The 25,366-nt window shown below is 41.4% G+C and overlaps 1 protein-coding gene across 1 annotated transcript in view; it reads left to right on the top strand.

Moving 5' to 3' along the window:
* Window positions 1-25,366, top strand: part of LOC127617486 (cilia- and flagella-associated protein 46) — a 97,462-nt gene that overhangs the window by 31,757 nt on the left and 40,339 nt on the right. The window contains exons 20-39 of the mRNA XM_052089463.1: window positions 2,146-2,289; window positions 4,725-4,835; window positions 5,118-5,299; window positions 7,449-7,580; window positions 7,821-7,986; window positions 8,435-8,501; window positions 8,997-9,144; window positions 11,348-11,531; window positions 11,777-11,930; window positions 13,917-14,140; window positions 14,248-14,376; window positions 15,338-15,484; window positions 19,265-19,413; window positions 19,632-19,724; window positions 19,808-19,856; window positions 21,862-22,011; window positions 22,265-22,470; window positions 23,352-23,858; window positions 23,943-24,113; window positions 24,393-24,528. Of these exons, the coding sequence (XP_051945423.1) occupies window positions 2,146-2,289; window positions 4,725-4,835; window positions 5,118-5,299; window positions 7,449-7,580; window positions 7,821-7,986; window positions 8,435-8,501; window positions 8,997-9,144; window positions 11,348-11,531; window positions 11,777-11,930; window positions 13,917-14,140; window positions 14,248-14,376; window positions 15,338-15,484; window positions 19,265-19,413; window positions 19,632-19,724; window positions 19,808-19,856; window positions 21,862-22,011; window positions 22,265-22,470; window positions 23,352-23,858; window positions 23,943-24,113; window positions 24,393-24,528 (3,249 nt within the window). The remainder of the gene's footprint in view (window positions 1-2,145; window positions 2,290-4,724; window positions 4,836-5,117; window positions 5,300-7,448; window positions 7,581-7,820; window positions 7,987-8,434; window positions 8,502-8,996; window positions 9,145-11,347; window positions 11,532-11,776; window positions 11,931-13,916; window positions 14,141-14,247; window positions 14,377-15,337; window positions 15,485-19,264; window positions 19,414-19,631; window positions 19,725-19,807; window positions 19,857-21,861; window positions 22,012-22,264; window positions 22,471-23,351; window positions 23,859-23,942; window positions 24,114-24,392; window positions 24,529-25,366) is intronic.

The raw sequence follows: 25,366 nt of genomic DNA, 5'->3' as shown, positions 1-25,366 counted from the left end.
TTAAATGAGATCAAACGACGATTCGACAACAAACATTTCTCTCGACAGTTTTGTATTTGACGATGTGGATAATGTCGACTAAACGTTTCAGCGCTAATGCAAATGCTAATATGTTTTAAACTCGCCTGCTTTAGTTGCTTGAATTAATCCGTCTGTCTGTCTTTATTAAGTTTGACGTGTTTCCTCTCGTCAGAACATTGTGAAGCAGCGTTCACAAACAGGTTTTTGCTGATCTGTGATGTTTCACTTTTCATCAAACTTGCTTTTTCCACTTTTCATTTCCACATGATTCAGTCGAGACTCGCCGCAGCAGCAGCTTGACGTCATCTTTTGCTTGTTGTGAGCGTTTGAGAGTTCCCGCCTCTGCACGGGTAGCGGGTAGACCCAGTACTCGGTACCCCGGTACCTTCAGAAATTCTGGTATCGTAAATAATTTTTGGTTTGAGTACCGACTTGGTACCGGGGTACAGGTATTTTTACAACACTATTCAGATAGAACAACAGACTGTACCTCCATTCCTCAGAGACTCCTGAAATATGCCCAACTCTGAGACCTTAGCAACCGAAAAGCAATGCCTTAACAACCACCCCCACAACATTTTAGCATTGTGACGGTGACTTCTGCACAAGCATGCACCACTAACAGTTACTTCAGGAAAAGTTCAAATCGAATTGTTTTACTGGAGTTTACTGAAGTGAACTGGTATTCTTTGTCCTGAAAAATAACGATATTTAGAAATGAGAAATATTGTTTATTTTTACACAGACGTTTTGATGAAAATTTCCATTAAATTGAGTCAATAGACCGTTTTACTCTAAAAGGCAAACAATTGTTAGGCAATGAAAATAACACATTTGAGTTGATGATAATGACTTACATTTAGATAAATGCACATTTATTCATTGATCAGAGATACTGTTCTTTTGAAAAGCTGCTGAAATAATCGTATAAAATGAATATACGGAAGTATTAGCTAATTTACAAGTTGCTTCTCTTCATGCTTTGGAGACGGTTATTATTTTTCCACGTTTTGGCCAGTTTAGCATTTTGCATTTTGTGTAGCGCGTTTTAACATCAACGGCATATTCACGACGCAAGCAGAGCTGGACTGGTAATCTGGCATACCGGGCATTTTCCCGGTGGGCCGACGCACTTTGGGGCCGATCATGGGTGCACTGGCCATCGGGAGAACCGAGCAGGGAGGTGTGTCGTCTGCATAACGTGCCGCGAATGGGATGCGATAAGCTTAAATGAGCCGCCACGTTATGCAGAACGGACCACAAAACAGCGCTGCGAATAGGACAGCCCGGGGCGATTTCTCTTCAAAGTCCAGCCCTGGACGCAAGTTACTCATTCTGACTTACTTGTAACTTAGTTCATGTTCACCTGTTCATGCGGATGTAAGTTGTGAAATTCTACATATATGTTGCAGTTATAGTGGTTAATGTCATACATGAAATATGACGTGTTTGAATGAGGTAATTAACCTGTTTGTAAAGCGCTTAATGTTGCTCAGCTCTTTCTGTTCACGCAGATCAATTCTGGATTATTTAAATGAATCGATTCTTTCTAGATGCTTCTTCTAATTATGCACCATTAACCCCTTAAACTCTGATGCAAAAGAGTGCATCTCATTTTGCATATTTAAAGAAGCAGCGATCAGACGGAGCAGACGTTAGTTAGACGTTTGTCTTTGTTGTCTTTGAGAGATTAATTAGAATAATGATTAGAACTGTGTTACTTGGGCAACAGAATAAGCTGTACAGTCACATGCCCCAGAATGAGAGCTTTTATTTGATATATGACTTCATGTGTCATGGCAAAAACCTTGTATATCCAGGCGCTTATTTCTACATCACCTCTAGGTGGCGCTCATTTGCTCTGCACACGTTTTCAGGCTTTATGTTGTTATTTTATGTAACATAAATGCAAAAGTGATTCTATGAAAAGTTCATATTCTAAGCTTTCAAATGAGACCAAATGTGAGTGATGATGATGTGTCGGGGGACAAGTAATCATACATGATTGGCTCCGCCCACTGACCCGGATTCCTTACATGGCTGGAGAGTTTGACGCCGCTTGAGGTGTCTGTCGGGATCGGTCAGAATACTGTCTGCTGATACCTGTCCGTGTTGATTCTGCAGGTGTGTGTGTATGCTCTACATCTGTCCAATGGGAACACGGAGCCGGTACCCATCATAGTGAGGAAGCAGCTGATCAGCACTTGGGTCCCAATTAAACAACTGCTTCAGCAGCAGATCGGACTGAAACTGGACATCAACGATGAGGTAAACATTCCCTATTTTTTACTGCAGTGTTTTAGTGTTTGATACGGTTTTGCTTTTGCTTTGAATTATTTTCTGTTTTAAACTACACTTCTTTAAACCTCATATTTAAATAGGGATGCACCGATATTTATCGGCCAATTGTCGACCGAATTAAAAATCAGCATGTCTGTTATACGCATAAATACGCAGATATAAAAAGTGATGGTTTATTTATAATTAATTAGTAACACACTTTGTAAAACTCTGAATTTGAATGCACAATCCAGAAATAATAATGGCCACAATATGTAGAAGGGTTGCCACTCTTTAGAGCATGTCATATTTCGTTGTTATTCTTTCTCATTCTTATGTTAATGAGGAAAAACTGGCATAAACGGACGTGAAACCATCCAAAACACTTTGAAACCAGCAGACTTTGACTTCTGAGACATCGGTCTGATATCCATTAATGCTGCACGATTGATTGAATTAAGATTGAAATCACAATATGGCCTTTCGTGATTACTGAAGCTTAAAAGGCTGCGTTTCTGCGTTCACTGCCTCAGTCAGCGCTGTGTGAGCAAGCGGCGCCCTCTAGCGGTCTGGATGGTGTTGGTGCAACCGATCCAATCCATGTTCAATAGACATTAAATATCGTAAGACCAGTGAAAATGCTTTTGAACCATTTTTAAAGCATAATTAAGTAAAACAGTGATCTGATGACAAAGTGAGGTAAGTAGCAAAATAATGGTATCGGCTAATAGCTTTTTGTTAAAATCGTTATGGGCCAAAAATGTTCATGTCAGTGCATCCCTAATTTTAAACAATGTTTTTGACGTAGGATCAATTTAATGTAACCGTAATAATATATATTAATAAAGTGCATTTCTTAAACTCAAGTTCATTTAGCTACAAAAGTATGAACAGACAAAAGAAAACAACCATCAGACTGATACATGAACACGGTAAGGGGCTGTTCACACAAAATGTTTTTTGTGTCTGTCTGCGCAGTTTTTAATAGCTTTCTCTGTGAACATGTGCTAGACAGACATCTCGCTGTTTTTTCAGCATCTCGTGCAGGAACGCTGCATTTTTAAGAGAGAGTGTGCATCTGAAGACACCTGCATTCAGTTAGATTATTATATTTATATACTTTTTGGTGATTTTTCTCCCCTTTTCTCCTCAATGTGGAACGCCCAATGCGTTCTGAGTCCTCATGGTGGTGTAGTGACTCGCCTCAATCCGGGTGGTGGAGGGCGAATCTCAGTTGCCTCCACGTCTGAGACCGTCAATCCATGCATTTTATCACGTGACTTGTCGCGTGTGTTACCATGGAGACGTAGCGCGTGTGGAGGCTTCACGCTATTCTCCACGGCATCCACGCACAACTCACCACACGCCCCACCGAGAGCGAGAACCACATTATAGCGACCACGAGGAGGTTACCCCATGTGACTCTACCCTCCCTAGCAACCGGGCCAATTTGGTTGCTAAGGAGACCTGTCTGGAGTCACTCAGCACACCCTGGATTCGGAAAAAAATGAACTAAGAAAAAAATGCATCAACGCCATTAAACTGTGCATAAACAAGGTAAAGCTGCGTTCACACTGCCAGCAACACGCAGCGACAAAACAACCTCATCTCATTCATTTTCAATGAGAGCTGGCGACTTACGGCAACACGAGCGGCGGTGACCAGATGTGGGTGTGTCCAGCGATGCAATTTTTTTTTTAATAAATGTTAAACATTATGCAAATGAAGAGTGACTTTCGGGAGCTACAGCCAATAGGAGAGAAGATGGTAAAGCTCATGTGATCCTAATATTTTAATAATAATAATTGTAAAGAAACAGTGCTGATTAGACTCTCCGTACACACCACTAGCGACCTAACCGCCAGCCACTAGCGACATGCAGCAACAAAGTAGCTGGCAGTGTGAACGCAGCTTAATAGCTATTGAGACCGAATGCGTTCTTGCTCTGAAAACGCTAGTCACAACAAATCAAATAGCACTCAAGTGTTTCAACAATTTAACTTTTTGGCTTCACACAGCATCTAAAGACAGTCTAAGACATATCTAGCACATGCTTACATAGAAAAACAATTAAACAGCACAGATGGACACATAAACATGTTTGGTGTGAACAACCCCTAAGGGTGGACATAGGACCACAAAGCCATCCAAAAGAAATCGGTCCTTCAATTGCACTGTTAGGCACCACACAGGACCAGAAATGTAGTAAATCATGAGAAGGGAAACTAAACTTTATATTGAGTGTATCTAGTGGGTGATATCAGTGGAATACAGACGTGATATTGGGCTGTAAGTGAGGAGCTGACTGCAGATACTGTTTCAGCATCTTTCATACTCTGTGAGAGGCTTCAATCTGCACTGTAATGTAATGCAACTCATTTAAAGTGCTTAACTGCTTTGTTTTGTTCTCTGTGGCCCTGCAGGGTAAAAATGAGGCAGTGACTTCAATGTCCCGTGTGCTGGTTGCTATGGAGATGTTTCAGTGTAACAGTAACTCCAGACTGATGGAGTTCACACTGCCTAGTCTAACTGTGGTAACACCTGTTTCACATCATACCATACATACCACAATAGTGCACGACTGAATCATTTCAGTGAATCGGTTCTTTTGGACAGTTCGTGTAAATGAACCAGTACAAATAAATGATTCACTAATTCACTTGAGCCTTGAAAGGATGGTGTCTTCATTTTTGAAGTGAAACATGACAACATGAAAATGAGCTGATTCATCTACACTAATAAGAGTGTTTATTGTATTTTACACAATTTACTGTAAATGTGTAACACATACATTTCCATTTGGGTCTGTCCTTCAGTTGGCGCAGATGGCAGGGGGCTGTCAGTGGAGCGACTCTGTTGTGGAGTTGTATGTATGGGCTCAGCTCGCTTTTTTCGCTCATCAGACACATGATCACGACCTCATCATGACTTGTACCCATAATGCACTGCAGCTGGAGCAGACCGCAACTCGCCGTGTGAAGACGACGGCTCAAACTCTGTGAGTGATGCTGATATCTGCTCTCTATGAAGGGCAAATGTGCGTTTATAAAACAGGAAGTTCTCACTCTGGACTCTGATTGGACGAGCCATGTTCAAAACCGTTAGACTAATGAATTCTGTTACTTGTTGGAAGAATAGTTTGCTTATTACCGAGCTCAACTGGACAATGTGAGAGAGTTTCAGGCCGGTTGACTTGCCCTGTTGGGTCATTGCTGTGTTGTCACTAAGGCCACGTCCATGCTAATCCATTTTCAGTTTCCTAACGCCATCATTTTCCAAAGTACAGTATGAAAATGTTGTTCCAGTGTGAATGAGAGGGAAAAGTAAACAAAATCCAGCTCAAAAAACACTTAATTTGCTCATAATTTAACCTTTTTATTACCCAGTGTCAAAATCGACTCGTTCAATGATCCATTCTAAAGCGTTCATTCTAAACTCCTCCTTTCAGAGAGCATACTCTGCTCTGATTGGTCCGTTCTAAAGCGTTCATTCTAAACTCCTCCTTTCAGAGAGCATACTCTGCTCTGATTGGTCCATTCTAAAGCGTTCATTCTAAACTCCTCCTTTCAGAGAGCATGCTCTGCTCTGATTGGTCCGTTCTAAAGCGTTCATTCTAAACTCCTCCTTTCAGAGAGCATACTCTGCTCTGATTGGTCCGTTCTAAAGCGTTCATTCTAAACTCCTCCTTTCAGAGAGCATACTCTGCTCTGATTGGTCCGTTCTAAAGCGTTCATTCTAAACTCCTCCTTTCGAAGAGCCTACTCTGCTCTGATTGGTCCGTTCTAAAGCATTCATTCTAAACTCCTCCTTTCAGAGAGCATACTCTGCTCTGATTGGTCCGTTCTAAAGCATTCATTCTAAACTCCTCCTTTCGAAGAGCCTACTCTGCTCTGATTGGTCCGTTCTAAAGCATTCATTCTAAACTCCTCCTTTCGAAGAGCCTACTCTGCTCTGATTGGTCCATACTAAAACATTCTTTCTAAACTCCTCCTTTCAGAGAGCATAATCTGCTCTGATTGGTCCATACTAAAACATTCTTTCTAAACTCCTCCTTTCAGAGAGCATAATCTGCTCTGATTGGTCCATACTAAAACATTCTTTCTAAACTCCTCCTTTCAGAGAGCATACTCTGCTCTGATTGGTCCATTCTAAAGCATTCATTCTAAACTCCTCCTTTCAGAGAGCATACTCTGCTCTGATTGGTCCGTTCTAAAGAGTTCATTCTAAACTCCTCCTTTCAGAGAGCATACTCTGCTCTGATTGGTCCATTCTAAAGCGTTCATTCTAAACTCCTCCTTTCAGAGAGCATACTCTGCTCTGATTGGTCCATTCTAAAGCGTTCATTCTAAACTCCTCCTTTCAGAGAGCATACTCTGCTCTGATTGGTCCGTTCTAAAGAGTTCATTCTAAACTCCTCCTTTCAGAGAGCATACTCTGCTCTGTTCTGATTGGTCTACTGCTTAGTGTAGTGTTTGAGGGCGGGTCAAAGCTGTTCGCGAGCAGCCAGTGAAGATCAGAGGCGGGTTTTTTGTTACCAAATTAGGTAGGTTAGTACAGGAAGTACGTTTGGTATTACTAACGACTCGTTTCAGGTGTTCAGAATCGGTTCTTTCTTTTGGGAGTCAATAACTCAGTTTGTTCTGCACTTTGATTGTTGAAACTTTGCAGACTTGTTTTACATTCACAAACAGCGAAATAACACACTACATGAAATGTCATATTTGATAAACCATAATAGGTCATTTTTTTTTTTACGATTTTTTTATTTATTTATTATTTTTACTTAAACCAATTGGAATAAAATTCCTTGACTTTGTTCACATATGTTATCTGAAAACGCACTTTTGCATTGTATGCCATTGTTTTCCAGCACAGCTAGTTTATTGCAAAGAAAACATTTGATTAAAAACATAAATAGTATTCTTGGCACAATATACAGCAAATATTGTGTGTATGTGTTTGTGTGTGTGTGTTTGTTTGTGTGTGTGTGTGTGTGTGTGTGTGTGTGTGTTTGCATGTGTGCGTGTTTGTGCGTGCGTGTTTGTGTGCGCGTGTGTGTGTGTTTGTGTGTGTGTGTGTGTGTGTGTGTGTGTGTGTGTGTGTGTGTGTGTGTGTGTGTGTGTGTGTGTGTGTGTGTGTGTGTGTAGGTTCAGTGTGTCTTCAGTTCAGGAGATGCTGAGCAGAACCGCATGTATCAGAGGTCAGAGTTTGATCCATAAGGCCAAAGGTCATCACAGCAGTTATATGGAGGGTCTCCGCATGCTGCAGTCCAGTGTCAGGTCAGTTCACGCCATCTCATACAGCACGACATGTGCATTGATATCACACCCTGATCATAAACTCTGTTCGATACTCATCATTTTCAAGTAGTAATACTTATCTAATTATATTGGCAAATATAGTGTTAGTTTCTCGTTACGGTTTTAAATGTTTGAACAAGGTTTGTAATTAAAGTAACTGTACTGGTCTCTATTCTTCTGTTCAGTTCTGCTGTATAAATCTCAATTGTGTTCTTGTAGTTATGCGGAGCAGGCAGACAGCTGGTCTCTGTGTGTGACTGCAGCTGGTCATTACTGGAATGCCTGTCTGTCTCTACTGGATGTGAGACAGGTCAGACGACAGCTCAGAGAACCTCTGGAGCTCATCCTGAAGGCCATGAGACGAACATACTCCAAACAAACTCCCGTAAGACATCAGTCATGGATTATTTTCTTTTTTAAACTTTTCACTACAAATGAATCCATTTTCAAATAGTTTATCTACTGTGTAGTTGTGTGATCAAATATATCTCCTAAACTGCATTTGAGGCTTTTTTAATCATGTTTTTGTTTTCTGACAAATTCATGTTTTAAATATAATTGTCATGCATTATACTATCATTAAAATATATATATATATTATTTTGTTAATATGCTAGATGAAAAAAATAGTGATGTAGGGCGGAGTAGTGCCGGAGTAGTGCCGGAGTAGTGCCGGAGTAGGGCCGGAGTGGGGCCGGAGTGGGGCCAGAGTGGGGCCGGAGTAGGGCCGCCGTAGTGCCGGAGTAATGCTGTCGTGTTAATAACAGCGTAATAACAATAAAAAGTGTTCAGCATGTGCTGCTCATTCATTCATGTTTTTTCTTTTTTTTTAGGGGAAAAGTAAACAAGTTTCTGGAGTGAGGGATACTCTATCTTTGACGGAAACCTTTAATTCTACAGGTTAGAATTATTTTAATTGAAACACATACAGCAAATGGAAGCTTCACATAATGTAAACATATTCATTGTTTGCCCGCAGTCTCTTTGTGCTTATCGTTTTATTGTTGCCTAAACTTTTTAATCATTGTGTTTCATAATAATATTAACTGAATAAGCATTTCAATCCTCTCTTTGGGTTGTATCTGGGAGTAGTTAATTAAGTGAAAACGAGTATCTGCACTGGCCGAGATATCGAACCCTGGTCCAGAGAAACACACCCTTAAAAATCTGATTGGCTGTGACATAATTTCAGCACCTTGGACAGCAGCTACAAAGCTTCAATTTGATTGGCTGGTACTGAGTTCCAACAATATGCAGGAGAGAATTCTACCACTGACCCAACAATGCTGGTTCCCTGAACAGTACCGCCACCTGCTGGACTAAAGCTGTAATGCACAGAGACTTTAGGAGAAGCCGTGTTACAACACTTGTGTGTCTCTCTCTCTCTCTCTGTAGATGCTGGTACTCTCGATGATGATCTAAAGTTGTGGGCATCCATGTATAATGTGCTGCTGTACATTCATACAGACAGTAGTGACTGGAAGAAAGGTTTACAGGTGCTGGATGAGGCTGTGAGAGAGATGCCACGCTCCACACACAAACTGTGAGTCTGAACGTCTGCATCAGTGGCGAGGCCAGAAATCCCCTTTCCTCAGCCATTATGAGTCAATATTAGCTCATTTGCATATCTTAATACTTAACAACGTGCAACGTAATGTTATAAGAAACAGAAGCTCTAGGTTTAAGTGGATTTTAATGGCTGTAAACTGAATCCAGGACATTTTAGGCATTGTAAAAGTCCCAGCCAATGTAACTTAATCCCTCGTGATTTACCACTGACAAAACTCACACCAACTGGGAAGAAACAAAGTGCGCAAACTCCCTAAATAGGTGCAGCGTTGAGAGAGAGAGGAACTCCAAATATGGACATGCCAAGTGGAATCACCAAATATAATGTGCACCCGCCGTCTCTCTTCCAAACCTGCTCGTCACTGCCATGACGTGTTTTTGTCATTTGTTGACATTTCTCAAAATGTAGATTTTAATAGTGCATTGTTGATTTTTAATGAATGAATGAACGAACGTTACATTTATATAGTGTGCCCATCACTGTACTGGGGCATTAACACACACACAGGGTGAGCACCCCCTGCTGGCCTCCCTAATACCTCTTCCAGCAGCAACCTTAGTTTCCCCAGGAGACCCCCATCCAGGTACTGGCCAGGCTCAACCCTGTGTATATATATATATATAATCTTTTAAGTAGTGTTTTATATTAATGAGTTGAGCAGACTATGCTGTGTGCTATTCATGCAACAATTTATAATATTTACACCAATAATAGCTTCCAAACATTATATCTGTTTAAAATTACTCCATCTAATCCTAAAAAGCACTTGGAGTTTTGTGTGTTTGTTTATATGTGGGTCAATGACATGATGCTTTTTTTTTCAGATCTATTAAATTATTCAAAAATACATAAAAAAAAGACAGTAAAAAAAAATAATAAGCAGTGAAACTAATGTTTTAAAATATGATTCATATTCGCCCAATTCCCAATGCGCTGCAAGTTGCCTCCGCGTCTGAGACCGTCAATCAGCGCATCTGATCACGTGACATGTTGAGAGCGTTACCATGGAGACGTAGCGCATGTGGAGGCTTCACGCTATTCTCCGCGGCATCCACACACAACTCGCCACACGCCCCACCGAGAGCGAGAACCACATTATAGTGACCACGAGGAGGTTACCCCATGTGACTCTACCCTCCCTAGCAACCGGCCAGTTTGGTTGCTAAGGAGACCTGGCTGGAGTCACTCAGCACGCCCTGGATTCAAACTCACGACTCCAGGTGTGATAGTCAGCGTCAATACTCGCGGAGATACACAGAACCCCCCTTTTTTAAATTGTACATTAAATCAGTCATGTAGCGTAAAAACAAAAAACCCCTTTAGACCCTCAAAATGGAGCGAGAAGAAAAAAAATAAAAAGATTTTAATAAAAATGCACATTTTGTTCAGGACATGTGGTGTAACCCTGAGAAAACATCTTCGTATTTTTTTTACTCAAAAATTCACAATATTTAATATTGTACCTTGACTAAATATTATTTTGTCGGGGGAATTTTTATATATTTTTTTTTTGTTATTGTTATTTATAATATCTATCTATCTATCTATCTATCTATCTATCTGTCTGTCTATCTGTCTGTCTATCTGTCTGTCTATCTGTCTGTCTATCTGTCTGTCTATCTGTCTGTCTATCTATCTGTCTATCTGTCTATCTGTCTGTCTGTCTGTCTGTCTGTCTGTCTGTCTGTCTGTCTGTCCGTCTATCCATCTATCTATCTAATTATTTTTTATGGAAAATGCTATGAAGGTTTTTCCAAAAAAGAACTTAACTTGTTTTTAAGTATATTTTTAAAAAAATATTTATAAATTATAACACCTTTGACAACCTTATTAGTCTGACCGTTGTGTGTTTTTAATATTTAATGAAATGTGTTAATTTGGCACTTTTATACAATTAAAAGGATTGATTTTCATCAAAATATGCAATGAGTAATGCAAAAGTAATCAGATTAGATTACCTATAAATTGTAGTCTAAAAGAGTGCATTACTGACTACAATTTAGATAATGTAATTTTTAATCAGTAATGGATTACACTTTAAAAGTACTGTAATCTACTCAGCACTGGTTATAAGACACAAATAAATCAGTGTTGTGTTGGTGGGAAAACCTTCATGTAGTCTCGTATAAAGCCCGTGTGTGTGTGTGTGTGTGTGTGTGTGTGTGTGTGTTTGCAGGCTTGTGTTGAAGCAGCGGGTTCTGGTTAAAGCACGTTTGGGTGAAAGTGTTGATTTGGACATACAGCGGATCGGTGATCAGGACGAGCTCGTCTGCTCTCGTATGTGGCGGCGTGCGGCACTCTGTGCTAAAAACAAACCGCAACAGCTGACCTGCTATCAGAACGCCATAACAACACTACAGGTGAAACCATCACAACACACTTCAGACCGGACCGCTTTAATGAGACTCTTACAGGGGTGCGGATGACTCCCATAGAGCACAAGATGTGTTGAGCTGGTCTGTGATATTATGCTGACACCTGCTGGTCTAATCAGATTACTGCATGTGCTTTTAAAATATTCATGCCGACAGCATCATCTTCACATGACCGTAATCTCAGCCGTTCACAGTTTTATAAGTGTGCTATGATTCTGTGTTTGTTTCAGGATTCTGCCAGTGTTTGGCTGAAGGTGGACTTCCTCCTGGAGTTCGGAGAGTGGCTGTATTTCACTCATTTCCCTGTAATTGACGCTCGGCTGCAGATCGAGTGTGCTGTAGACATCCTGCTCTTCACCAGGGCGGACACACCGCAGAGCGCAGGTGAGATGTTTTCTTTGTTATAGATGCACGATGTATCGGCCAAACTTCCAACCTGATCACATGAACATTACGTAAGAGAAACGAAGTGCTTCATTACACGTTTGGCTGCAGTTCCTTCGTGAAATGTCCATCGGGGGGCGCCAAAAGCAAGTGGAGGTTTTTAAAGGGATAGTTCACCCAAAATGAAAAATCTGTCATCATTTACTCATCCTCACGTCACTCCAAACCTGCATAACTCTCTTTCTTCTGCAGAGCACAAAAGAAAAAGGAAATGAAAGTTAATGTTGTCCAGTGATGTTTTGGACCCTATTGACTTTCATTGTACAGACAAGTGTTTATAAAGCCGTTGTGCTCATGATTTGTGTGAAAGTGAATGAAATGCACTGTTGTTGTAGTGCCTCTAGTGTTCATTTCACCAGGAATCTGCAGTTATATTAACATTCATTCTATGTTGCAAACATCGGTATCAGATGATATAAGCAATTTGGCGATCTGATTGGATATCGGCTGAAAGCCAATAATCAATTATTTCCTGTCAAATGGGGCGTACAAACACATCAGACAGTTAGCCTACAGCTGCTGTTGTGTGTAAAAGAATGACAGCAGAGATGTGATTTTGTAAACTTTGCACTGCTTGAACTTTGTTTGAATTCAGGGCGTGCTGAGTGACTCCATTCAGGTCTCCTTAGCAACCAAACTGGCCCGGTTGCTAGGGAGGGTAGAGTCACGTGGGGTAACCTCCTCGTGGTCACTATAATGTGGTTTTCGCTCTCGGTGGGGCGTGTGGCGAGTTGTGCGTGGATGCCGCGGAGAATAGCGTGAAGCCTCCACGCATGCTACGTCTCCACGGTAACGCCCTCAACAAGTCACGTGATAAGATGTGCAGATTGACGGTCTCAGACGCAGAGGCATCTGAGATTCGTCCTCCGCCACCTGGATTGAAGGAGTCACTACGCCACCACGAGGACTCAGAGCGCATTGGGAATTGGGCGTTCCAAATTCGGGAGAAATAGAGGAGAAAATCCAAAATAAATAAATGTCCCCAAATTAAATCCATGATAGTCAGCGTCAATACTCAATGAGACACCAGACCCCCATTTGGGGATTCTCAAACACATTATTCAGATGGAGAACTTTTGACTGTAAATGAATTCATTAAATGTAAGTATTCGAAATGAAAGGATAATCAAATCCAGGGGGGCAATTACTGCCTCTTGATGGAACAGTTCATTTTTGGCCATCTGTATGTCACAGAACTTTGACCACATTAATACGCACAACACCGATTAAGATCATTAATTATTCTGGTTGAGCTTTTATTCTAAAACCAGGTGCCTGTACATCTATTCAGAATGGAGAGGCTCGCTCTTGCCAAATATTACACTTCATTTAGCTCCACATTATGATAAAAATGTGTGCACAAAATCAGCCTAAAAGTTACTAGATAGACTTAGTAGATAGACGTACACCCGTTTGATTTATTCTGATTTATTCGAACATTTTTAAGGTTTGTCTCCAATGCAAAATGTGTGCTTGACATCCAGAATAATGCTGTTATCAGGACTGGACTGGGAAGAGAAATCGGCCGGGATTTAACATTGCAGCTGGCCCAATAGTTGAGCGTGGGGGGGGGGTGTTCTGGTCGGTTCTCCCGATGGCCAGTCCGCCCCTGATCGGCCCCAAAGTGTGTCGGCCCACCGGGAAAATGCCCGGTATGCCAGATTACCAGTCCAGCCCCGGCTGTTATGCATGCACAGATACATGCAGAAAATCTGATTAATGCCTGAAATGTATGGATAGTCTGATACGAGTCATTAGGCATATGTCAGATGTCCAGAGGTGTCAGAGTCTGATTTCAAACCTCATTTGGTGGTTCTTATAAGAAGCAAAACATCAGATTTCATACAGGGATTTTTTTTTGTCCTGTTTACACATACAATATCCGATCTGTGAGTGTATCTGATTTCTCTGTGATCTTTCTTTTAGAGGTTTCCGTAGAGACCGGAGGTGTGACTCCGGTGGAGCATCCACTCGGGCCGGGTTTGTCAGGTGTGAAGTTTGAGGTGTGTTTGTCTGATGTGAGGGAGATCGGCCGTTTGGAGCGTTTGTTCAGGGCTCACACTCTGCTGGCACTGCTGGAGGACAGAACTTCACCCAAACACCAGCAGCACCTGCTCACGGCCTACAGCTTCACACTACACATCTGGAAGGTAAACACGCTTGAGAAGGTCAACATATTGTTGTTTTTTAAGGTTATATGCACACGCCTCCAAGTGGAACAATTGCTTTAAGTCAAGTGTGTTGTTGTTGAATGCAGGTATCCATAGAAACCGCACAGGAAGTACTGAAAGAGATGTTGAGGAGTCGTTCAGCGACTGGTCAGCCTGTGTGCTCGTCCGGCTCCAGAAAAGACAAAGAGAGACCAGATGACAAGAAGGTTAAACAGGTGAAAGAAGCAGCATTGATGTGTTATCATAAACATGACATTCAACTGATTGATTATCCATTAATTACAGTCTACAATGGTAGAAATCACTTTTTAACCGCTCTGAATTTTGGTCTTGTTTTCATAAGAAAAAGCAAAACAAAAACATCCTTTTTGTGCATAATTGTTGTGATATTATTCAATAACCACTTGCATGATCTGCACAATATATGTCGATTGAAAGTGTAGACTCACCTTTACAATGAATATAGCTGATCTGACCTATTCTGAAGTACTGCTTTTTAATTGCTGACAAATTAGAACTGTTCCGTTTTCATAATTTGCATAATTGCAATCACAAAAATCATATTTATAACCAGTAAAAGGATAAAACAAAGGTCGCACAGCCATATGTCATATCTCTTTGGGAAGTTCTTGATGAGTAGAATACAACTAGAACATTTGTTTCACTCGGAGACCAAACTGCAGTCCGTATTAGTGTGTTAAAACCACATGTATAGTAAACGGGTAAACCGCATTTCCATCACATTTTGGTTTATTACTTCAAGAGAAATAAATGTGATTATAGAAAATGGTGTATTGTAACGTTCAGCAGATGATTCTCAATCACACAAGCCTAAACTCAACGTAATATGATGTGTAGATCCTTAAATATTCCTCAAATAGTGTTGTGCACTCATGCATCTCTATAGCAACGGTTTCTCTGGGATATATTCCTTTAAGGTGACAGAAACGGTTTTGTTGTTGCCCATGGCATTCAAAGGCACAATGAAATATCAAATTGGAATATATGAGTATTGTTTCAACTAGTGAAATATTTAAATCTGAGCAAGTACCCGATTAATGCTTTACTCACACACATCTCTACGTAGTATACAATATAATGCACACTATGCAGTAAACAGTACACTAGTATTGCACTGAGAACCGACGTCTCTGATTATGTCTGTTCATTTTATAGAGCTCTCCAGTTGAAGAGAAACCCAGAGGAAAAGCTTCAGAAATATCTCTTCCCATCAGCCCAGAGCAGTGGGCACAGTTCGAGTGTCCGGAAGAGATCCGACAGGCGTTCGGTTACAACATCAGCAGCATGACCCTCAGTTTGCAGGTCAGTGGAGCTCTACTAGAGGACGACACCTACGTGTTTAAACCCACACTAAACGTCTGTCACCCGTGCAGGGCTTTCCTTTGTGGCACATAATCATAACTGTTATAGATGATAAAGTTCCTGATTGATTGCCGTTCTGATTTCTGCTCTGCCGTTTGTCTGTATGTGGAGGAAGTGGAAGTATTGATCTGTACATTGAGGCTGAATGAGGCGGGAGACTCTGTGAGTTAAATGCGAAGATCTGCCGCATTGATCTGAGGAGAATTGTCTCGCTGAACAAAAGCAATCACATGAAGAAAAGATAGATGCTTCACTGCATTAAATCCCTGCTCGCGTTATCATAAATGTGTGTGTGATAAACTGCACAGTGTAAATGTTAAAGGAATATTTCACCCAAAAAGGAAAATTCTGTCATCAGTTACTCAACCTCATGTCGTTCCAATCCTGCATGACTTATGTTTATTCAGTATTTTTACCATATAATGATAGTGGAGAGTGACTGAGACTGAACACTCTGCATAATCTTTTTCAAATTGAAATAAATATGTAGCGTTTACACGCTGTGAGGAAAAAGGGTGGAAAATGGCCACGATTGGCTAAATTGTTTTTGATTCCTCAAAGCTTGAAAAGGTGCAAAAAAATGTAAAGTATGATGTGATCCAGTTTATGTTTAGGTAAGGTTAGGTTAATGTAGGGTTAGGTAAGGTTTTGTTAATTTGGGGTTAGTGTTAGTGTTAGGTAAGGATATGGTTAGGTTAGGTTTGTGTTAGGTAAGGATAGTGTTCAGTTAGCGTTCGTTTAGGATAGTGTTCCGTTAGTATGGTTAAAATCTATAACTAGTATCCGCAGAGCAATCGTGGTTTTACTCCAGTGAAACGGTAGTATCCGCAGAGCAATCGTGGTTTTACTCCAGTGAAACGGTAGTATCTGTAGAGCAATCGTGGTTTTACTCCAGTGAAACGGTAGTATCCGCAGAGCAATCGTGGTTTTACTCCAGTGAAACGGTAGTATCTGTAGAGCAATCGTGGTTTTACTCCAGTGAAACGGTAGTATCTGTAGAGCAATCGTGGTTTTACTCCAGTGAAACGGTAGTATCCGCAGAGCAATCGTGGTTTTACCCCAGTGAAACGGTAGTATCCGTAGAGCAATCGTGGTTTTACTCCAGTGAAACGGTAGTATCTGTAGAGCAATCGTGGTTTTACTCCAGTGAAACGGTAGTATCCATAGAGCAATCGTGGTTTTACTCCAGTGAAACGGTAGTATCTGTAGAGCAATCGTGGTTTTACTCCAGTGAAACGGTAGTATCCGCAGAGCAATCGTGGTTTTACCCCAGTGAAACGGTAGTATCCATAGAGCAATCGTGGTTTTACTCCAGTGAAACGGTAGTATCCGTAGAGCAATCGTGGTTTTACTCCAGTGAAACGGTAGTATCCGTAGAGCAATCGTGGTTTTACTCCAGTGAAACGGTAGTATCCGTAGAGCAATCGTGGTTTTACTCCAGTGAAACGGTAGTATCCGTAGAGCAATCGTGGTTTTACTCCAGTGAAACGGTAGTGTACGTAGAGCAATCGTGGTTTTACTCCAGTGAAACGGTAGTATCCGTAGAGCAATCGTGGTTTTACTCCAGTGAAACGGTAGTGTACGTAGAGCAATCGTGGTTTTACTCCAGTGAAACGGTAGTATCTGTAGAGCAATCGTGGTTTTACTCCAGTGAAACGGTAGTATCTGTAGAGCAATCGTGGTTTTACCCCAGTGAAACGGTAGTATCCGTATAGCAATCGTGGTTTTACTCCAGTGAAACGGCAGTATCTGTAGAGCAATCGTGGTTTTACTCCAGTGAAACGGTAGTATCTGTAGAGCAATCGTGGTTTTACTCCAGTGAAATGGTAGTATCTGTAGAGCAGTCGTGGTTTTACTCCAGTGAAACGGTAGTGTACATAGAGCAATCGTGGTTTTACTCCAGTGAAACGGTAGTGTACATAGAGCAATCGTGGTTTTACTCCAGTGAAACGGTAGTATCTGTAGAGCAGTCGTGGTTTTACTCCAGTGAAACGGTAGTGTACATAGAGCAATCGTGGTTTTACTCCAGTGAAACGGTAGTATCTGTAGAGCAGTCGTGGTTTTACTCCAGTGAAACGGTAGTGTACGTAGAGCAATCGTGGTTTTACTCCAGTGAAACGGTAGTATCCGTAGAGCAATCGTGGTTTTACTCCAGTGAAACGGTAGTATCTGTAGAGCAATCGTGGTTTTACTCCAGTGAAATGGTAGTATCTGTAGAGCAGTCGTGGTTTTACTCCAGTGAAACGGTAGTGTACGTAGAGCAATCGTGGTTTTACTCCAGTGAAACGGTAGTATCCGTAGAGCAATCGTGGTTTTACTCCAGTGAAACGGTAGTATCCGTAGAGCAATCGTGGTTTTACTCCAGTGAAACGGTAGTATCCGTAGAGCAATCGTGGTTTTACTCCAGTGAAACGGTAGTATCCGTAGAGCAATCGTGGTTTTACTCCAGTGAAACGGTAGTATCCGTAGAGCAATCGTGGTTTTACTCCAGTGAAACGGTAGTATCCGTGAGAGCAATCGTGGTTTTACTCCAGTGAAACGGTAGTATCCGTGAGAGCAATCGTGGTTTTACTCCAGTGAAACGGTAGTATCCGTGAGAGCAATCGTGGTTTTACTCCAGTGAAACGGTAGTATCCGTAGAGCAATCGTGGTTTTACTCCAGTGAAACGGTAGTATCCGTGAGAGCAATCGTGGTTTTACTCCAGTGAAACGGTAGTATCCGTGAGAGCAATCGTGGTTTTACTCCAGTGAAACGGTAGTATCCGTGAGAGCAATCGTGGTTTTACTCCAGTGAAGCGGTAGTATCCGTAGAGCAATCGTGGTTTTACTCCAGTGAAACGGTAGTATCTGTAGAGCAATCGTGGTTTTACTCCAGTGAAACGGTAGTATCTGTAGAGCAATCGTGGTTTTACTCCAGTAAAACGGTAGTATCTGTAGAGCAATCGTGGTTTTACTCCAGTGAAACGGTAGTATCTGTATAGCAATCGTGGTTTTACTCCAGTGAAACGGTAGTATCTGTAGAGCAATCGTGGTTTTACCCCAGTGAAACGGTAGTATCTGTAGAGCAATCGTGGTTTTACTCCAGTGAAACGGTAGTATCCGTAGAGCAATCGTGGTTTTACTCCAGTGAAACGGTAGCATCCGTAGAGCAATCGTGGTTTTACTCCAGTGAAACGGTAGCATCCGTAGAGCAATCGTGGTTTTACTCCAGTGAAACGGTAGCATCCGTAGAGCAATCGTGGTTTTACTCCAGTGAAACGGTAGTATCTGTAGAGCAATCGTGGTTTTACCCCAGTGAAACGGTAGTATCTGTAGAGCAATCGTGGTTTTACTCCAGTGAAACGGTAGTATCTGTAGAGCAATCGTGGTTTTACTCCAGTGAAACGGTAGTATCTGTAGAGCAATCGTGGTTTTACTCCAGTGAAACGGTAGTATCTGTAGAGCAATCGTGGTTTTACTCCAGTGAAACGGTAGTATCCGTAGAGCAATCGTGGTTTTACTCCAGTGAAACGGTAGTGTACGGAGAGCAATCTAAACCCTGTAAACCCTCTTATTTTTTCCATATAGAGACGCTATACACCATTGACTGCCCAACATTCTTTATTGTTGAAAGTTGTGTTTCTCACTCAGAAAAACAGCACATTAAAACGCTTTTCAAACACTGTTTAATGTTGACCTCTCTATGTTAGTCACATGCTCATGTGTTTGATTGTGTTTCAGAGTCGCACTCTGTTTTATTTGGATGTGTTGGTGAGAGAGTTGGAATCTGTCTCGTTGACACCGTTGACCTTTGCCCCTCTCCACTTGGCGGAGGTCATCGCCCATGACCTCATTGAAAGCAAGAGTCACTCTGACCTCTATCGCCTCAGGTAACGCTGAAACACCCGCAACAGATGAGCTTTCAATAGTCATCGTCATTATTGCATCTTTCAAGCTGTTCATCCTTTCCTCAGTTTGGCTAGTCAAGCTTCTGTATTTCACACTGTACATTTGTAAACACTGGGTTAATATTCATATTTGCACATTTAGTAAGTAGCATTGATTAGACCAGTAGAACAGCAAGTGACTGACGCATATCAACTCTCAGAATCATCAGGAACTGTCGTGATCTTGGGTTTGAGTCTCCGTACTGTGAACAGCTGCTGAGTTTGACCCTCATTTCTGAGGATGAGCTAATGCGGTATGATCCTATATCTTTACTAATATCACCGTTATAACTCTCAGATGCTTTTCAGTGTTTAATGTAAATGTATTTGATTTCAGGTGCCACAACGCTGTAATTTCTCAGAGAAACATATCTGAGATACATGAGGTTGGTGCTGCACAACACGGACACAAAGAGTTACAGTTAGTGATTTAAATGGCTCATGCCTGTTTACGGTAGTGCAACAGTCTGCTTCCAGAAGTAAAAATCCCATTTATTTTCTCCATTGAGGGAATTCTCCTTAACGCTAACTTATAAACCTTGAAAGACAGACCTACCCGAGGGCCGAGGTCGTTAATCGATAGTATATGCTTCTGTCCACGTTATTTCAATTTACGTAAAAAAATCTTTCTGGTGAGGAACTACACTACCCATAATCCTAAAGAGAGCTCCTCCAATCAGAGAAAGACGTTAAAAGAGCTCCGCCTACTGCCATGATGGACTGTGAATAACGCAGTTGAGTCGCTCTACCCACACTGATAAACTACTTAGGCCTATATATTTGTGTATATCTGAATAAATGTTGGTTTGATTCATGGCGCACAACTCTTTAATTAAGGATTTTATGGAATATCTGTGGGGAAAATTAAAGGGAAAACTACTTCTGGAGCTAAGATGACTGAAAACATGGAAGGACACTGTTGCGCTTTACACTGATATCTGTACAGCAGTATATAATAATGTATAAATACAGTGCTGGGTAGATTACTTCTGAATTGTAATCGGGTACTGATTACAAATTACATGACACAAATTGCAATGAGAAACGTAATCTTGCTGATTACATTTTTTGGGTAATATAATCGAATTACTTTTGGATTACTTCTAATCGAACGTCACTTGCATTTCTTATGGAAGTTTCTAGAAACATGGAGTGCATTACACAAACGTGGTCATGCAATTTTGCCATTTTACAGATGTAATATGCAAGTTATTTTTGAGAATCAATGCACTAAAAATGTCTCAATGGTATCGCTAAAGTAAAAGTGCATTTTGAAGCCGTTCAAAAGTAATTCACAAAACTAAAACTATTTTTACGCCGCTAATGCAACTGGATTACATTGTGAATATGATTGCGTGTATTTGGGCATTTAGATGCGTTGTGTGGACAAAACCCTTCCAAACACACAGGGATGAAATGGGGCCAGTGCCCAGGGACCCTTGACTGCCCCAGGGGCCCCTGGGCTTTAAGGTTGCATGATCCAGTTTGGGAGGCCCTTGGAGATAATTGGCTCCGGGGCCTTTGCAAGTCATAATCCGTCCCTGGTGACACATGGTTAAATTACACGCAAATGTGCAATGTAAAATGTGTTTCTCAGGAATTAAGAAAGTTAAATTTGATGTTGAATCCTTTGCAGTCGACAGGATTATAAATGCCTTGGAAGGCAGACATTACATGACCAGTAATGCTTTTTCCCCCCTGTGTCACTTTAAAAGTGAAATTATCAGGGATTCTGGGTATCTCAGCGAGTACTGACGCTGACTATCACACCTGGAGTTGCGAGTTTGAATCCAGGGCGTGCTGAGTGACTCCAGTCAGGTCTCCTTAGCAACCAAATTGGGCCGGTTGCTAGGGAGGGTAGAGTCACATGGGGTAACCTCCTCGTGGTGGTGATTAGTGGTTCTCTCAATGGGGCGTGTGGTGAGTTGTGTGTGGATCGTGGAGAGTAGCATGAGTCTCCACATGCTGGGAGTCTCCGCAGTGTCATGCACAACGAGTCACATGATGCGCGGATTGACAAATGAGTGAAAAATGTAAAAGATTTCAAAAAAAGAAAAAAATCTGCATAATGAACAATTACTGCCATTGCCTAATTAACATGTAATCATGTAATCCATAAGATAGTAACTGTAGTCTGATTGTAAGTATTTTAAAATGTAATTTAATCAAATTTAAAGTACTTGATTTACATTATCCAAATTACATGGACTGTTATATGTTGATATATTGAAACGATTCTCAATTTTCACGTAAAAATATCTGAAAACAGAAAATGCGTTGAGAAAACTCTCAGTAGATTTTGGATTTGACCATTAGGCACAACAACCAATCAGACACAGTAACTCAACATGGCCAAATATATGTCTGTCTGTCTGTGACTGTTTGAAACAGAAATGGTTCTCTGAAGGTGATTGGTGCAGAACGCCACTGACGATTGGCAGCACTCTTGATCTGTGGCTGGAGAAAGCTGACGTGTGTCTCAGTTTGAGTCTGTATCCGTCTGCCCGAGTCCTGCTGACTCAAACTCACCTGTCGGCCAAGGTAAGCCCGGACAAACACGTGCCATACTGTATTTCTCTCTTTGATTCATTCATGCTTAATGCATCAAAGTAATACTGAAGAATAAACCCTCAAAACGTAAAACAGTTTTCAACTCCAAATCTGGACCGGATAGGCCATTGATTGTTCCTCATTGATTGATTGGTTTCATCAGTGCATTTCAGTAGGGTGAGATTTCAGTCTGCTTCTGATAAGTCCCGCTCTGCATTTATCATCATTATAACGTTTGTTTCAGGAACTTGGTGATCAGACATCATTGGCTAAGAGCTTACACCTCCTGGCCGTTCTGGCCAATCAGGAGAAGCGGTCCGGTCATGCTCTGGTTCTGTTGCAGCAGGCGCAGGAGATCGGTGGAGATGAGCAGTTCTGGTATCGGCTGGTCCAGACGCTGCTCACAGCTGTAGTGCAACAGAGACAAGACGACGCTTATGAACAGGTCCAGTATGATTTACAGATGAGAACCACATTATAGCGACCACGAGGAGGTTACCCCATGTGACTCTACCCTCCCTAGCAACAGGGCCAATTTGGTTGCTAAGGAGACCTGACTGGAATAGCGAACCCCAGGGGTGTTAGCCAGCGTCTTTTACCACTGGACTACCCAGGCCCCGATATTGCTCAATTTGTAACATGTTTCAAAACATAAAATAAAAAAATATAAAAGTAATCCACTACAAGTTACATCTCTAAAGTTGTAATCAGATTACTTTACTGATTGCTTCATTGGAAAAGTTAGCACATTACTAATTACTCTAATATTAAGTAGGGCTGTCAATCGATTACAATTTTTAATCGAGTTAATTTCACAATATGCCGATCAATTAATTGAATTAATCACAAATAATCGCATATATGAATACTTACTGAGAAAGGCCCTCAAATAGCTATAATTCAATATATAATGATTAAATAGATAATGATTAAATTAAAATGCATTACATTAAGTGTCTTTGTAAGGCGATGTATTATATGATACGTTCTCCTCCGGTGCTGTCGCTGGTGTAGAGCAAGCGTGAGTACAGCTGGAGTTTCGCTCGCTGCCCCCTGCAGCTACTTCCAGCTTGACCTGCTCTGATGATAGAAATATTCCTTATTATGGAATGGGGACATGATTCATTACAAAAAAACACATCATTTTTTATATAATTAATTGTACTGAATTAATGTGTTAAATCAAAAGCCCTACTTTTAAATTAATTTCTAACACACTTTTCACAGAAATGTTTGTATTTATTTTTATTTTGCTCAAATTCGTTTGTGTCTGTCTGTCTGTGTCTGTGTGTGTCTGCATCTGCGTGTGTGCGTCTGCTTCTGTGTGCGAGTGTGTGTCTGTGTGTGTGTGTGTGTCTGCGTCTGCGTCTGCATCTGTGTGTTTGTGTTTGTCTGTGTCTGTGTGTGTGTGTCTGCATCTGCGTGTGTGCGTCTGCTTCTGTGTGTCTGTGCGTGTGTGTGTGTGTCTGCATCTGCATCTGTGTGTTTGTGTTTGTGTGTGTGTCTGCATCTGCGTGTCTGCATATGCGTGTGTGCGTCTGCTTCTGTGTGTGTGTGTGTGTGTCTGTGCGTCTGTGTGTGTGTCTGTGCGTGTGTGTGTGTCTCTGTGTGTGCGTGTGTGTGTGTCTCTGCGTGTGTGTGTGTGTGTGTGCGTGTGTGTGTCTGTGTGTGCGTGTGTGTGTCTGTGTGTGTGTGTGTGTGTGTGTGTGTGTGTGTGTGTGTGTTCTGCAGGTGTGTGAGATTACACAACAGGCCTGTAGATCCCTCACATCAGTTGTAGAGCAGAGACAGAACCGAGCTGTGGTCTTGCGCTTCTTCAGCGCGTCACTGGAGAGCAGGTGATGTTATGGATTTACAGGACAGTGTGATGCTCAATATTGAATAACTCGAGCTGATAACGGCTCTGATTACTCTCTGTGAAGGGCGGCAGTTTTACTTCAGCACGGGTTGAATCCTGACGGGATGACTGACGTGTCTGTAGAGATGCTCGCGTCAGTGTGTGACAGGCTCAAACACGCTGCATCTGACCTGCTGCTGCTGGGATACAGGACACATGCTGCGGAGGCCACGCTAACACACGCCAACACACTGAGGTGCAACACGCAAGAACTGAACATGCATTTTGACTGATTGAAGTTTTAAAAGCACAAACATTTCAAGTAAAAATGCATGCATGTATTCTGAGTGTTTTTTGTCTGTGCAAAGTTCACCGGCACAATGATACAATGTTGCGAGTGGTTGTCAGGGTGTTGCTATGCAGTTGCAGTTGTAGCAAGTGTAGCTTGTCACACTGAGGGACACCTTTTGACATGTCATCTGTCTGTTGTCAGTCCGTTTGAATCTGATATCTGCTTTGTGTCTTTTTCATCAAGAATCTCGGCTGTTCGGACTGCGAGTGAAGAGGGGAAACAGCGGCACCTTCTGGATGCACTCCATCTCCTGCAGACGGCTGTTTCTATACAAGAGGACGTTGTGACGGATGTTATGAATGTTCTGCCTCCTCATGAGGTATCACACATGTTTGTTCTCAAGAAGTGCCATAAATATATTCACCCGCTATTAAGAATCAAACCATACTAGTTGATTGTTTCATTTAATATGATATCCACAATTATTCATTTTAATAGAATTATCTTATACTGTGTGTGACCGCATGTCATGTTCTTTATGTACTGTACACTATACAGCTATACAGTACATCTGTAAATCATAAAAGTGCCCTTAAAAGTCAACATCACATTGGGAATGTCACCTCACTGAAAATACTTTGACTCTATACTGTGTGTTTATGTTCATGTGAACAACTGTGAAAGGTTCTTAATGTATAAATAATTGTCCTGTCTCTTCTGAAGCAGCGCATGTACGGTGTTGTCATGTGACACCTGTTACTTTTCTCAGCGCTGTTCAAGATGCACCAGTCACAGTCGTTTGTCACATAAAACAAGAAATGAAATGACAAATATTTTCTGGAGATTACGCAGGTGGATTTGCATTAGCATTTCACATCCAATGCTTGAAATGAATAGATGTAAACAATCCCAATGGAGGATTCTGCGTTTTCGGCTGGTAAGCACCCTCTTAAGGAAGACACCTACAAATTTGCAGGATTTTAGGATGCTTGTATAACTCCTAATAAATGTTTTATCATATTGGAGAGGAACATTGTGTAATATCATTAAGTTTACATGAATTTGCATAACATGCACTATAATGCTACTGTCACTTTAAGAGTTTAACGCATCACAGATTTGCACAAGTGTTGCTGTTAATTTTTTCTTCTGGAACGCCCACTTCCCAATGCGCTCTGAGTCCTCGTGGTGGCGTAGTGACTCGCCTCAATCCGGGT

Source organism: Xyrauchen texanus, chromosome 24, assembly GCF_025860055.1.
Source record: "Xyrauchen texanus isolate HMW12.3.18 chromosome 24, RBS_HiC_50CHRs, whole genome shotgun sequence".
NCBI lineage: Eukaryota > Metazoa > Chordata > Actinopteri > Cypriniformes > Catostomidae > Xyrauchen > Xyrauchen texanus.
Note: the sequence above shows the minus strand (reverse complement) of the source record. Positions and strands in the feature narration are given on the sequence as shown.